The sequence below is a fragment of the Engraulis encrasicolus genome, chromosome 19 (assembly GCF_034702125.1).
Source record: "Engraulis encrasicolus isolate BLACKSEA-1 chromosome 19, IST_EnEncr_1.0, whole genome shotgun sequence".
NCBI classification, from domain to species: domain Eukaryota; kingdom Metazoa; phylum Chordata; class Actinopteri; order Clupeiformes; family Engraulidae; genus Engraulis; species Engraulis encrasicolus.
In genome coordinates this window covers 24,996,533-25,012,847 of record NC_085875.1, presented here as the reverse complement: position 1 = coordinate 25,012,847, position 16,315 = coordinate 24,996,533, and the positions used below count along the sequence as shown (strand labels likewise).

Genomic DNA, 16,315 nt, shown 5'->3' with positions numbered 1-16,315 from the left:
CTCTGTATTAAGTATTATCTACATATTCTACACAATACCCACACATTGCACCGATCACTTTGCGTGCACGTGGAGCGCATTTACTTTTGCAGTGCACACCCTTACCCAAGCCTGACGCACATAACACTGCGACGTGTTTACTGTGTGTGAACAGGGCTGCATGACATACAAATACGACCCGTTATATCCATTAGAGATAACGAACAACACCGTACCTGAGTGCTGCCCCATATTCCCTACCCTACCTACGGCAGGCAGGCAGCCTCGCTGCGTTCTGAGCAGCCGCATTGACGGTAAACACAAGGAAGGTAACCGGCGGCGGCGCATGAGCAGGCGCATCGCATCGCATCACATGCACTTCATGGCGTCTTCGCGAGCGATGCACCGTTTTGCAGGCGATGATTTTCACAGATTGCCGAATTCTCTCGCAGCGATGTTTGGTCTTTAACCAAAAAACACGTTGAAGATAGAGTAAGAGTTGTGCGTCTTTTTCTGTGGCTTGCCGAGAAAGGACTATGGGGTCGGGCGTCTCCAATCCTTGGCCATTCTCTCCAAATATAATTCTCACGGCTGAACATATTTCCCTGGAACTGAGGCAAATGCCGAATTTGGAATACCTCTACAGAACGACCACGGCCAAAAACGCAGGCAGATATGGAGTGACTTCATGAACGCCAACCGCGGGGATGGTGAGTGCAGGTTTTTCTCTCTATCTGCCGTTCCTGATTTCAACATAAATACAAGATGCTTAGTATAAAAAAAATAGAACGAATGAATGAACGTGGAATGAGACATATATGGGCAGATGTCTGTTCATGTCACACAGTCTTTGTTTCACTCAGTGTATGCACGAACAAGTAAAATGTCTTTCACTCATGTAACGTGGCACTTGGCACTTGAGATGCATGCGCCTTTATTTTTATACACGGATAAAAACAACCTTAGTAGGGTACATGACTGGTGTTGTGAGGATGCGCACAGATGCGCTCCGTGACCTGTGTATTCAAAATCTCGCCTTTGCATAAAATCCATACACTGCACGTAGCTTGCTGTTAGCTGTCATCATTTGGTACTTGCACAGGCACAGTGTGCAGCTGAGCTGATGTGTTCGGTGCACGCACGGTCGGTAGGCTGCACACACACACACACACACACACACACACACACACACACACACACACACACACACACACACACACACACACACACACACACACACACACACACCGTCGCATTGAGACCTTCATATTGGGCTTGAGCATCATATGCTCCGAAGTGACCTTCAGTCGGAGGCGCTGAAAGTAATTGCTCACCTTGGCTGGTGCCCCTCGGCACAGTCATTGCAATGGACACACTACACCAGCACACATAGGCTACACAAACCAACCACACAGTCAGGTCAGATGAAATGGTTAACTGGCTGCCATGGCATTCTTCTTTTTTTCCACAAACACACGTGAACATGGAGCATAGATGGAGCCACTCTGCGCGCCTGTCCTAAATACATCACATTTGATTTAAAAGAAGCCATCACTAAAAAATGAACCGGGAATAGGCTGCTTTCATACCCCTCCCCTTTCTTCTCATTTTAGGGAATTTTTCCCATGTTATTTTCTGCATCTGGGCGCAGCAGACCGACTTATTGTAGGCCTATATTTATACAAAATACACAAATAGGAGGACTCTCACTTATAAATCCATGAATTCAATAGATCAATAGTGGTGTTGTCAAATGTGGTATTGTCAGTCTTAAACCAATTTTAAGAAAGTGAATAGACATAGACTACAGCACTGAACTGACAAGTGAACCGACATAGGCTACATGCTATTGGCAGGATTCATATAGCAGCCTATAGGCTACTCTGCTATGAAGTGCATTATGATAGGCCTACCCAGTGCATCACCTAGTCCTTGATTACATGGTAGCCTGCAGGATACATTCATGTAGGCTAGATACAGTATTTATGCTACTGTTATGTGAACTGGCATGTATAGTGAATGATATAGGCTACCCAATGCATGCTGCTCACCTGGCTCTTGGTTACATGTTAGCCAGAGCACAGCAGGGAGTAGCAGAGCCCATTCAGGAAGGAGGTGAGGGGAATGAGAGAATAGTCAGTGGGCAAAGGGATCAGGTGTCCCGGGCCCAGGGATAGGATAGAGAGGCCCCAAAATTGGGTTTTCATTACATTGTATGTATTGGATGTGGAGGCCTTTCCAGATCACTCTGTCCTGGGTCTTACAAACGCTGTCAGCAGCCCCCGCTACGTCAGTCTTACACTGAGCCATTTTTCTTTACAGGCCAGGCGCATAGGTATCACACATCAGCTATGTGAAAAATGTATTTTATATCCGTTTCATTCAGTGCCCTAGTATCTATGCATCTTCTGTAGGCTATCTGTGTCTGTGCATCCAACGAAAGACACACACACACACACACACACACACACACACACACACACACACACACACACACACACACACTGGAGCGAAATGCGTTGCGTTGTGGTCCATTATTGAATGGGCTTAGGAAGCGGTGGTGACTGTGGTCACCTGTAAAGAGAATAAATTGACTGTAGGCTTGGCACACGTACACAGTTGCTATCCGTTGCTAGCCTCACTCTCTTCCCTCTGCTCTCCTCCCTCCCTTTTACCTTCAATTACACACAGCGGTCAGTCAGACTTCTTAAACACACACACACACACACACATGCGCGTGCGCGCCGCGCACACACACACACACACACACACACACACACACACACACACACACACACACACACACACACACACACACACACACACACACACACACACACACCACAAATACAGAGCAGGGAAAAGAATCAGAGGGTGAAAATTACAAATAGAAACAGACTAACATTATGTGGATCATACTGTCTGTACTGTTTATTTTGCTTTCCAGACACACACACACACGCACACACACACACACACACACACACACACACACACACACACACACACACACACACACACACACACACACACACACACACCACTCTGGTGTAGTAGAGCTAAGGGAAAGTGCTTTGCTAGCATAGAAGAGGATTAGTGTGAAATGCATTGATAAGCCTTTAAAACATGCTCATCACCGCTCCCCGCACTGCAATTAGGGCACACGGGACGTTCAGACAGCAAAGTGGCATCTGTGACAGACAGACAGACAGACATGCTAGTGTGTCTATCATCATTAATATTGGTCATAATTCACACATCTTAGAGATTACAGATGAATGAGTAGAGGTGTAACGGTATACAAAAATCACGGTTCGGTATGTACCTTGGTTTTGGGGTCACGGTTCGGTACGTTTTCGGAACAGTATTAGAAAATACATTCAAACTGCTACTTTGGGTCGGATATTTCATCAGTGTAAGAAATTGTACTTTTCTCATGATACTGCGTCTATTAGTGGTGTAAATAATAATCAAAATGTATCGATGTATCGATCGGCGATCTAATCGAATCGCATCGTATCGAGGGGCATTCTCAAGTATCGAAAATAATCAAATCCCTGCTTTAAGAAAAATATATCGTATGGGGTCATTATGGAGGCTGTGATTAAGGGTAGCGGTATGCTTGCTGTGAGCTGTAAATTACGCATGTCTCCGCGAGCAACCAACTGCACATGCTTGCTTTAAAAGCAGTTGACCAAGACGCAAAATACTGGCGGTATCATCCAGGGGGCAGAGAGCACGCAGCATTGCGATACGGAAATTGGGAACACAGATGGCAATTGAAAACAAAAAACAAAAAGAGGGGGGTCGCTGTGGCGCAGCGCGCTAAGCCCCCCACATTTGGGCTCGCATGCCCACCTACGGGGACCCTGGTTCGAGTCCGGCTGGGGTCATTTCCCGATCCTCCCCTGTCTCTCTGTCCCATTCGCTTCCTGTCACCATCTTCTACTGTCCTGTCAAATAAAGGCATCAAAGCCCCTAAAAAATATATAAAAAAAAAAAAAAGAGGGACTCAATGGCAAGGAAACAATACTGCTACTGCTCCTATATTTGCACGCTCCTTTTTCAAAGTGCAATAAGGAAGTATGATCGCAAATGTTTGTAATTTCAGACAAACTCAATGAGACGCTCTTAAAAGTTGCTGCCATTGTCGTTTTCATCAGAAGCACACGCGTGGAACTGTGCAGTCTTTCTTACGATCGCCCCCAGCGAATTTGAAGATATCGCACCTGATGCACGCATTTGGTTGCCATGTCCAGCGCATGCGAAATCGACATTAAATACGCATGTTAATGAGTTCATGAACGAATCGTGCACGCGCTCACATATCCTACAGCAAGCATGCCGAGAGCCTTACGCCCCTAGTATGCCTATCATCATTATATTGGTCATAATTAGAGATGCACCGGATCCTGATTTTTAGGATCCTGCCGGATACCGGATCCACTGCTTAAGATCCTGCCGGATCCGGAACCGGATACCGGATCCTACGAAAGGGTTGAAACACATAGCCTACTCGCACAAGTGGGCCCTTTTTATTGCGTTGGCTCAAACTATTTTTTTGGACTCATTGGCTTACTGCCACACTGCCTGCAACGGCCGCTTCCACAGGGCTTTCACTCCATGCAGCGATTGGGGTTGTGAAAGACTGACTGAAAAGCCTAGGCTACGTAAAAACTAGAGATGCACCAGGTCCTGATTTTTTTAGGTAACTGCCAGATACCGGATCCAATGCTTAAAATGAAAGTTTCACCATCGATTTCCCATGCCCCAAAATGTATCTAATGATGACCCATTCCGAGAAATGCTGCGCCGTTATGGAGTTAGCTTATTTTAAGCTTTTTGGCGAATAACGCAGCCAATGCATCACGGCGGGGCCAATTTGTAAATATTATTTTCTGATGTTTCCCCGCTATAAACAACCTCAAAAACGCTACACATTTCATCACAAAGGTCTCGTCAATCAAACCGAGGCACAGAGAAGATCATCGGACCACTAGTCTTTCACTGGCCAGTGTTTTCAGAGGTGTCTCACTGTTGCAACGCTCTAGTCTGACCCGGATGCAGGCTACTCCATCAGTTGGCTAGGTAAACATGGTCTGCGTGTGTTCTTATCCCGGCTGCTGAAATGAAAAGCTGAAATGAAAAGCTGGAACCCCGACAGTTTTCACCGACTGCCACTGTCTAAACCAGCCATATTACGGGAATGGCTAATAGCATCAGAAGTGGACGAAACTGACATAAAACCTCTGAGGGAAGAGAAGGGTTGTCACAGGCTCAGATTCATAGTAGAGGGCCTGCATCAAAATCTTGGACAAATTCTCAGGCCAAACTCAACATACATTCAAAATGTATTGACACAGTGCATTGCAAGAATGTATACTTCATGCCTTGTTCGGAGTTTGTTGCTGTTATGTACTCAATTGTGTTGAAACAGTGGATAGGAAAGTGGACAGCAAAGTAGCATCTACGTACGTATGACAAGCACTGCATCAACAGCTATCATATATTATTCACAGATTACATTGCCTTACATAACATTACACTTTGCTGATGCTACCCGGGGCCAGTGTTATAAGATGTCACGCAGAATATTGTCATTATTGTATATCATTCAGATCTACAGTATGCATACATGACTAGACTGTCTGGTGGACAGAAACACACTCGTACCCTGAGCGTTCAAAGACACAAGCACACAACGTACACACAATCACACGATCACATAACCTTCTTGTCGGATGTGATAAGTAAATACAGTAGATAGAGTTGATTCTTGTTGCACAGTCAACAGCGGTGTGTGTCTGTTGACAAGGCCCCCAGGGGCCGTGTTATGAGGTGCCTGTGTGTGTCACGGTTTCGTGATTTTTTCTGTTGATGCAGTGTGACCTTTGCAGTGATGCTGTCAGCGGCCAGGGTTGCTGGCACGGGGAGCTGTGCTGTGAGCTTGGCCTTAAGATGGCAGTCTACTCAAAACACACAGACATGTGTACACGCACACGCTCACCCGCGCACGCACGCACGCACGCACGCACGCACGCACGCACGCATGCACACACACACACACACACACACACACACACACACACACACACACACACACACACAAACACACACACACAGATGGATGTTGACACATGCACAGTCTCATACATGCACATAAACAGAACTACACACACACACACACACACACACACACACACACACACACACACACACACACACACACACACACACACACACACACACACACACACACACACAAATGGGCATTGACGCATGCACAGTACATGCACAGAACTACACACTCACACACACACACACAGATATGTATTCTTTCTCTCTCTCTCTCTTACTCACTCACACACACGCACGCACACACCTCCTTTGTGACACGTAGCATCATGTTGCTATGACGAGGTGTGAGTCAAGCACGGCCTGCAGGCTATAATGACACGGCACAGCTGGCCAAGTACAGTCCTGTACAGTAGATGATGTTTGTCTAAACCTGCACATATGTAGCCTGACTATCGCCAGACTATATCACAAGTCAGATACTACAATTATATACAGCCTGATCTCATAGAATTATGTGAAGTAAACACGGACACTTTGTGCAATATGTGGCAGTTTAATTTTCCACAACACTATGTTAAGGTCTATCATTAGAAAACTGACAAACCGGGCCCTGCTGTGGCCTAACAGTGGAGCACTCGTCTGCTATGCGGCCGACCCGGGTTTGATTCCCAGCCGGGTCATTTGCCAACCCCTTCCCCCATTCGCTTCCTGTCCACCTTTCATACTATCTAGTCATCAATTAAGTCGAAAAAGACCACAAAAAAGAAGATGTAGCACACTGCTAGAAAACTGACAAACCAGTGAAGAAATAATCCACCTAACCTATTCCAGTCGGTCGATACCAAATTATGTTACTAAACAGAAGAATGCCATAGCAATAGAAGAAAAGTGCCAAGACCAAATCAATCCCTAACCAGTAAGAAATGTTTTTGAGGGGAAAAAAGAAAGAAAAATCCTGAGGGAACACAAGTTGAAACATGAGACTTTCGGAATATAGAGCTGTGGGAATATGGGGTGCTTCTATTTCTGCTTCATTCCATAGGGCTGGGAATCGATCCAAATTTCCTGGATCGATTCGATTCCGATCCAGAAGGTCACGATCCAATTCGATCCACAATCCGATCCGATTCAATTCAATATTGATCCTCTGTATTGCTGGGTTGTTACTTCAACCCATTTATGCCTAGAATTCTAAGGCTGGCTATGAAAACCTAAATATCTCAGCCGTTGATGCCCACACAAACATGAAATATCATGGTAGCCTACATGAATATGGAAGAGAGCTACAGGATGTGCTTGAGAAAATAGCGCCTATAATCATCTGCAAAAGATCGGTCCACAAAGTTGTGAATCGATATCACACTCTTCGAACATGAATCCATATTGGATCGCGATTCGATCTTTTGAACCCAGTCCTATTCCATACAAGTGAATAGAGCAAGCCAAGCTAAATCCTAATTCTGTTTGACGTGCTCTTTGGATTTCACATAAGATAGCAGTGCATTTTAAAGCTTAAGTGTAGCTTAAGTGGCTGCACATCACTTTGGCAAAATATGTGAAATTGGGATTTGGATTTCCGTGCAACAGATGGTCCGTGTTCAGAGTCACTAAATTTTGTGAGATCATGTTGTAGATATTGTGTGGGAACCAGCTGTTTTTTCTTAGGAGAGGCTGCTCTAAACCAGTGGTTCTTCACCTGGGGTGCGGGCACTCCCTGGAGGTCCGCCAGATATTGCAGGGTGTCCGCAGAATTTTGTTTGCATTGAGGTTGTGACCAAAACTCTGCCTGCGAATATTATAATTATTATTATAATTAAAGCCGCGAGCGGCGATGACGGGCCCTCGCACCTACGGTTCAAGGCATATCGCCCGAAATCCCGTCACATCCAGCCCAAAACAAAAATGGAGTCTCTACGACGTTCGGTTCATGAGATAAAGATATTTAAGAAATCCACTTTTACTGCAGTTCATTTACCTACCATATGGTGGCGCTATATCAGGTTGCCATAGTAGGCATATAGAAAAAGGTTTATACTCATTATATGCATGAACACATGCATTTGCACTGTTTTAAAAACACTGCAAACTAAAATAGTGGCCAACTTCCTGTTTCAATAAGAGGTCCAATTATCTCACTTCCTGTTGGGCGTGGCCATGTCACTGCATGACATTTTTTGTTCATTTTAGTCAGATACACATCCATAAAAATTTTGAAGCCCGTAGCTTGAACTTAATGCTGAACCCGCCCCATAGGCCCATGACTTAAGGGGGCGCTACAGAGCCCATGTACCGAGTTAGGGGCGGGGCTTGTTTGGAGAGGTACGTGCTACCCTACCAAACAGCTGTGCGAAGTAACTTTGAAAGATATGCATGGCAACCCCCTCAGAAAGGGCACATTTTCTGTGATTTTTTCACCAGAATTCATCAAGCCGCCATCTTGTTTTCTTAAAACATATTGAAAATTCCTTCACAAAATATCATCTCCAATGTCTTAAGATCATTTGCAAATTGGAACAAAACCAAACAAGTGTATGGTTCAGGAGGATTACTTCAAAGTACATGGTATGACAATTTGGGCATATGTCAAAAGTTCAACTTCAAGTCCAATTACCTCACTTCCTGATGGGTGTGGCCATGGCCTCCTGTAGACTTTTTTGCAACTCTTAGTGAGATACACACCCAAAAAAAATTTGGAGTCCGTAGCTTCAACTTTATGCCGGTCCAGGCCCATAGGCCCAGGATTTAGGGGGGCGCTACAGAGCCCATGTTTTGAATTAGGGGTGGGGCTTGTTTGGAGAGGTACATGCTGCCTTACCAAACACCTGTGCAAAGCAATGTTGAAAGATATGCATGGCAACCCCCTCAGAAAGGGCACAGTATAAGCATATTTTCTGTGATTTTTTCATCAGACTTCAGCAAGCCGCCATCTTGTTTTCTTACAACATATTAAAAATTCCTTCGCAATATATCATCTGCGATGTCTTAAGATCATTTACAAATTGAAACAAAACCGAATAAGGGTACCGTTCAGGAGGAGTACATCAAAGTTCATGGTTTGACAATTTCGTCGTATGTCAAAAGTTGACAAAAGTTCAACTTTAAGTCCAATTACCTCACTTCCTGTTGGGTGTGGCCATGTTATCCTAAAGGCTTTTTTGTTCGGCTTAGTGAGATTAACACCCCCAAAAAATTTGGAGTCCCTAGCTTCAACTTTATGCCAGTCCCGGCCCATAGGCCCATGACTTGAGGGGGCGCTACAGAGCCCCTGGACCGATTTAGGGGCGGCGCTTTTTTGGAGTCCTTCGTGCCATGATACCGAACACCTGTGCCGAGTTTCGTTCAAAGTTACGCATGGCAACCCCCTCAAAAACGGGCCAACGTGCGGTAAGGAGACAAATAATAATAAAAAAAATAATAAAAAACATTGCAAGAACAATAGGGCCTCGCACCCTCCGGTGCTCGGGCCCTAATAATTATTACCTGATGTAGATGATTCAAGTGATAAATAAATTACAATTATTCTTGCTTGAGGCATTAATCAATACCTTAATGACTAGAAGTTTGGGTTGGGGGTGCACAGCTTGTCTTAGGCACAAGGTTCACAGGCTACTGTTTCATTTTCTTAGGCATAATATGGTAGGGCTGCCCCTGGCAAGGATGAGGCATACATGCAATTTTGTTGTGTACAGTGAGCACTGTGTGCTGTCAAGTGTTGTGTCACAATGACAATGGGAGATTTGCTGGAGGGCTTTCACTTTCAGGCATCTTACATAGCAAACGGAAAACAAGTCAGCAACAGTAGTATTTTGCACATCATGACATTTTACACACACAGTACTGTGTACTGGATGTGGATCAATTACATCTCTCTAGCCCAGTGGTGGTACCACTAGTGGTACTTGAGACATCTCTGGTGGTACTTTGAAGAATTCATTTTTTGTGCATTGATTTGAAGGCTGGTTGTTGCAGTCGAAAGTTGTTGCAGTCGAAAATGTCTCTTTGGTCACACATTTTGTAATATTGAACTGTATGAATCTGAAAACATAATGCAGAATAATTCTAGGCAAGCAAGACATTTAAAAACAAACTTGCACTGAATGTGATCGTAGCGTAGCTGTTGATGCCATTATGAACCTCTCCTGTATTGACTGGCAAAAGTGAATATGGAAGGCCTTTGCTGCGATATTGTAATGTTGGTTGTCAAGGTGGTACTCGGGAGAGCTCAATATTTTCTCGGGTGGTACTTCACACAAAAAGTTTGAGAACCACTGCTCGAGCCATTCCTTTCCCCCACCCATACCTATGTCACCCAACCCCACCAATTCAAAGGCTCTGTCTGTTCCTTATTTATTCATCATCATAGTATTTCAGCATGGGGTAGATGGAAATGATAGAACATTTCCACATGCAGTTGCATTACACACACTCACCCTTGTCTGTCATACCTAAAAGCCAAAGTCAACTGAATGTAGAAATTGGCTGGCATTTGCCTTTTACGTCTGTGTTGTGTTGTGTTGTGTGTTAAATCGGTGTGTGATGATCTGAAAGTGGTCCCACACTATCTTAAACGTAGCACAGTACGATATACAGGTATTGCTGAAGGTTCACTCAATCAAAACCCCATTTAAAAAAAGAATAATGTGCATATTGACTGTACAGTGGTGTGTGAACTGTGATATCAATCCAAAATTATTTGAAGAGCTCTTTTCCAAAATGAGATATATCCATTTTATAGAATGTTGGGAAATTGACATTTTTGTATTGGGCATTCCATTGAGTTGCATTGCAAAATGCATTTTATAGAGGTTCAAAAAGAAAGTTCTAAAAACATTTGAATGGCAAAATTCACACATAGATGAAAGGACTTATTAACAGTCAATTCCAATATTAAAATGCAAAAAGTCAAAAATGGTGGATATAGCGTTTTGTAGCTCTTCATTTATTATTTGTCTTATTTTATGCTTCAATGTATTTATGTTTTTTTTTTTTTAACTCTGCACAGTGAGACGATCCGTGGAGCACTGGGAGCTACAAAACCTGCAAAAGATATCAGAGAAACAGGAATCAAGAAATTCTGTCTGCGTGGACAACTGCATATCTCCAGGTATCCTACATGGCAGCGACTGACACACAACTTGAATATTTTCTTAAATTGTGGATTCTATCTCTCTGAGCTTCGTTAATTACAGTATTTCCACATCTATATGCATGTCTGTTTAAAATCAACATTACACAAAAAAAATGTCTTGAAAGGATTGATAAGGTTTCCGGAAAACAACTGCAGTATTAGATTTCGGTGATGATCCAAATTGACGCCTGGATCCTAGGTTTATAAGATGTTTTTACTGAACTGCCCTGGTGGAGGTCTGCTCGGCTCCCTCTGAGTGCTTTCATGTCAAAATGTTTTTTGTTTTTTTTTGTCAAGTAGTTTCTTCCAGTGGTTCTGAAAGTAGGGTCTGGCACATTGTCAGGGCGTCTGTGAAAACATTTGCTACAGTGAATGAAATTCAAACAGGAGTATTATGTTTATGAAAAAAACTGTTCCTATGTGGTCCACACTTTTGAATAATTTTTCAATTTAACTGTTGTGGTAACTTCTGGGCAGTCATTGGTAAGCGGTCGGGGCATCAGACTTGTAGCCCAAAGGTTGCCTGCTCGATTCTCGACCCGCCAGGTTGGTGGGGGGAGGTCATTAATCAGTGCTCTCACCCATCCTCCTGCATGACTGAGGTACCTTGAGCATGGTACCGTCTAAGGCTGTAACGATATTGCATCGAACCGAGGGATCGCGGTACGCAGACCCACGAACCCCTATCGCGAACCTCCCTCGCAGAATCGCGATGCGCCCTTTCAAAGTTGTTAAGGGCTCTGCATACTTAACGTGCGCACTTTGGCGCATTTGGCGCGAGAACCATTAAAATGTAGGCTACCCCTCAGTCTGGAAAACAGCAGGATACAAATGTTTGCATATGCGCTTAAAAAAGACGAGTAGAAAAGGGGCGCACTGACATGTGCGAGTAGGCCTAACACTTCCATTCACCCCTCTGTTATAAAATGTTACGTCCAACCAGCACGTGCATTTGTTGTTATCAATTGCCTGAGAAACCTCCGATAGACGAAAAACTTGGGCAAACGTCGGAAGGTAAAGCATGAAATGAACAACTGACTATGAAGGCTTTATCAAACGTGTGAATATTTTTTGATTCATGCATGCGCCGATGCATGTTGAGTGGGGACTGACGTTGAGCGGAGAGAGAGAAAGAGAGCGAGAGAGCGAGATGCTCCGCCTGCCCAAATTCTCAAACCACGCTACGCTCTAATAAGGGAAGTGTCTGAAGTCGGGCGAACGTTAAGGTCGATGTGGATATTAGGCAGCATTGCCGCATTGACCGCCTGCCTAGCGAAAACATGCTCTATTTCAGCCTCTACATCCATTCCCGCTCTTGACAAAATGTCAAATCACAAAACCAAACAAAGGACAACGTGCGTGTTGCAAAGTGAGATGAGAACATAACTGAGGTACATTTCGAGTTTTGTTTGTATAGGCTAAGCGTGGCGCGCTGCTGCACCATCAAAAAAGTTACAAAAATATTAAACATCAAAATCAAGTGTTGCATTTCTGTAAGTAACATAATACAACATGTTTCCTGACGAAATATGTTAATGTTTGGATATTAATTGGATAATGTTTGATAATGTGAGACAGTTCTTATAGGCTACCTACTGGAACCCTGACCCTTCTCTCTCCGTCTCTGTCTCTCTCACACACGGTCAGCATCTCAGCATGATATGATCTAAGCCTAATAATAATAAGCCTATTTTTCGTTGGTGAACTAATATCCCTTATTTCTCTGTGTTGTGCTTTGATTTCAACACCTGGGGAACAGGTTGCAGTGGTAGGACTATATCTGCAAAATCATTTAGTACACCTACAAAATGAATGTAGGCAGGTAGCCTAAATGCAAAAAGAAAGCATATATAGGCCTATATATATATATATATATATATATATATATATATATAACATTTATTTATTTTTTATTTTTTTCCCCTTAAATTAAAAAAAAAAATCGTGGGGCGTATCGAACCGTAGGTCATATATCGTGATACAAACCGAATCGTGGGTTGGGTGTATCGTTACAGCCTTAGTACCGTCCCAATGCACTGCTCCCTTAGGGCGCTGTTTGGGGTTTACCCCTTGCACAGTTTAGGCAAAAATGCAATTTTGTTGTGCGCAGTGAGCACTGTGCTGTGTCACAATGACAATATGAGTTTCCCAGGTGGGTGTCATACTCCATTAGTGGTTTCCATTAGTGGCTCCTGGTCTTCTCCATTTGTGGTCCCTGGTCTCCATTTGTGATTTCTCCATTGGTGTTCTCTGGTCCAAATTAAATGGCTATTAAAAAGAAAAAAGGACTTAAGTGTGCAGACATTTTTTTAATGTCCTCCTGCTCCAAAAAAGTTTGAGAATCCCTGCCTACAGTCGATTACAGCGGCTACTACAGAGTTTGCCGTTCGATTCATGTGAAACACTAATGCTTAGTGGTGTGCACTGGCACTGCCCTCAGGATTCGATTCGATTACGATTCGGGAGGTAGTGATTCAATTCGATTCGATTCAATTCTACAATGCATTGCAATGCATTACATTTCTACTGAAAGCAAATCAAATATTGCATCAGTCATGATTGGTCAATACAAGAAGTCAGATACTGAGCAACATTTTATTGGCTGTTTTCTGTATCAATCTTGTAGTTTTTAAGTGCTTTTAATTTAATGTAACATTCATTTGCTTCCGAAATATCCACGGAAGTAATTGAAACTTAAAACATTTGCCGCATCGATTATGGAACTTGCCGCATTGAATTGAATTGTCCATGTCCCGCATTGCATTTCATTGCCGAATCGATTATTGTTGACACCACTACTAATGCTACTAATGATATAAAGTCAGCAATGGTGAATGAATCAACGCTGTATATTTCATATGCCATGAGATAAATTACCAGATGGTACACAGATGGCCACGTCTTGCATCTTGTTTTTGCTCTCTGTAGTTTCCTTTTCTTCCTCGACTTACCATCGCCACTTTCTGTGTCTCTCCCACTATTTTGATCTGTTATGTGTCCCCATCCATTTGCATCTCTCTGGTCTCATCTTCATAGCCAGCTCCTTGTGAAGAAGAGGTTGTTGCATTTATTTGCTCATTTGACTGTTCTAGTTTGCGGCAAAAGCTCATTTATTTACACCTGTGGTCCCTGGGCAGGGAGCTAGTATAGATAAGAAATGATGGCGTTCTGCATCATGAGAAAAGCCAATGAGTGTTGATGTATGTGGAGTTTTTTAATGTTTGTAATGTGGTTTCATTCATCATTCAATGATGTTGTCTGATCTTCATAATCAGCTCAATGTGTGGTTTGGCATACTGTATAGAGCTGAGTTTTTTAATGTGGAGTAATATTCATGTTGTGTGGTAATGCTTCTTCCTCTTCCCCCCCACCCACAACAGAGTATGTCATCTGATCTTCAGCATCAGCATTATGTGGGCTTGGGCACATACAGTATACCTGTAGAGCTGTTTTAAATGTATTTTAATATTAATGTCGTGGAGTAGTGTTTCTCCCTCCTCTCGAAGAAAATGTATGTCATCTGATTTTCATTGTCAGAAATAGTGAGACTCTGCATTTTAGTACACTGAATAGTACTTTTAAATGTGTGTTTAATATTAATATTGTGTGGTTGTGTTTTTTCCCTCTTCCCTCCCCACCCTCCTTCCCGCAACAGAGTATGCCATCTGCACCCATCCTCAGAGTTCTAAGACCCCTTCTGCTTGGAACGTTTCTGCTAGGATGCTTCGTGACGTTGTTCCTGATGTACATCAAGCCCTCCACGAGCTGGCTGTCGGGCCCTGTTGAGCCCGAGACGTCCACGGCCCGAGCCAACAAGGGCCTGCTGTCCAACCGCAGCCAGCAGAACCAGACCACCGTCTTGGTGTGGCTCTGGCCGTTCGGCCAGACATACGACCTCAATGTCTGCAGCTCACTCTTCAACATCGAGGGCTGCTCCATCACCGCCGACAGGAACCTGTACAACAGGTCGGACGGCGTGGTCATCCACCACCGCGACATCTCCAGCGACCTGTCCAACCTGCCGCCCGTGTTCCGTCCGGCGCTGCAGAAGTGGGTGTGGATGAACCTGGAGTCCCCGTCGCACTCGTCGCAGCTCTCGGGCATCGAGAACCTGTTCAACCTGACGCTGAACTACCGACAGGACGCGGACATCGAAGTGCCTTACGGGTCCATCGTGGCCAACCAGGCCGGGGATGAGGACTTTGTGCCGCCCAGCAAGACCAAGCTGGTCTGCTGGATCGTCAGCAACTGGAACCCGGACCACGTGCGGGTCAAGTACTACAACGATCTGTACAAACACATTGAGGTGAACGCGTACGGGCAGGCATTTGGGGAGTACTTGTCCGACCAGGACTACTTCCCCACCATCGCCAGTTGCAAGTTCTACCTGTCCTTCGAGAACTCCATCCACAAGGACTACATCACGGAGAAGCTCTACAACCCATTGTCCGTGGGCACGGTGCCCATCGTTCTGGGCCCTGCGCGGGAGAACTACGAGAACTTCATCCAGGGCGACGCCTTCATCCACGTGGACGATTTTGGGTCGCCGAAGGAGCTGGCTGAGTTCCTATTGCTGTTGGACAAGAACGAGGAGATGTACCTGCGCTACTTCGACTGGCGTAAGCACTTCAAGGTTAAGAAGGCCTACTTCTGGGCCGAGCACACCTGCCTGGCCTGCGACTACATACGCCGGCACAACGAGTACAAGACGTTCAACAATCTCAACAAATGGTACTGGGGTTGATCTACTGTTCTGGGGTGCGTTCCGTAACAGTGTCGTTGCTAACCGAGTTAGCAACTTACTTGTTTGCAATGCAGTTACCCATAGGCAACCTGCTAAGTTGTTAGCTGGTTAGCAACAATCCTTTCGAGAGGGAAGGGCTGCCTGCTGGGCATGCGACTATATACGCCGGCACAATGAGTAACAACCTCAACTAATGGTACTGGGGTTGATTTGCTGTATAGTCCAGGTGAGGTAATGGCTGCCTGCTTGATGCGCTGGCTGGCTGGTTGTCGGTCGTGTGTGTTGGTCGATTTATCTGTTTGTGCTCAATGGCATAACAAGTAAACACTTTCAACAATCTGAACAAATGGTACTGGGATTGATTTTACTGTACAGGACCCCATTTC

At 44.4% G+C, this 16,315-nt stretch overlaps 1 protein-coding gene across 1 annotated transcript; it reads left to right on the top strand.

The window, feature by feature from the left end:
* Nucleotides 1-623: 623 nt before the first annotated feature.
* fut9a (fucosyltransferase 9a) lies at nucleotides 624-16,315 on the top strand. Its single transcript, XM_063224099.1, has 3 exons — nucleotides 624-689; nucleotides 11,060-11,161; nucleotides 14,841-16,315. Exon 3 carries the CDS (start codon nucleotides 14,844-14,846, stop codon nucleotides 15,927-15,929), a length of 1,086 nt encoding a protein of 361 aa, XP_063080169.1. The 5' UTR covers nucleotides 624-689; nucleotides 11,060-11,161; nucleotides 14,841-14,843; the 3' UTR covers nucleotides 15,930-16,315.

Coding starts and splice junctions, on each gene's coding strand:
- fut9a (XM_063224099.1), top strand. CDS start 14,844: ATGCCATCTGCACCCATCCTCAGAGTTCTAAGACCCCTTCTGCTTGGA.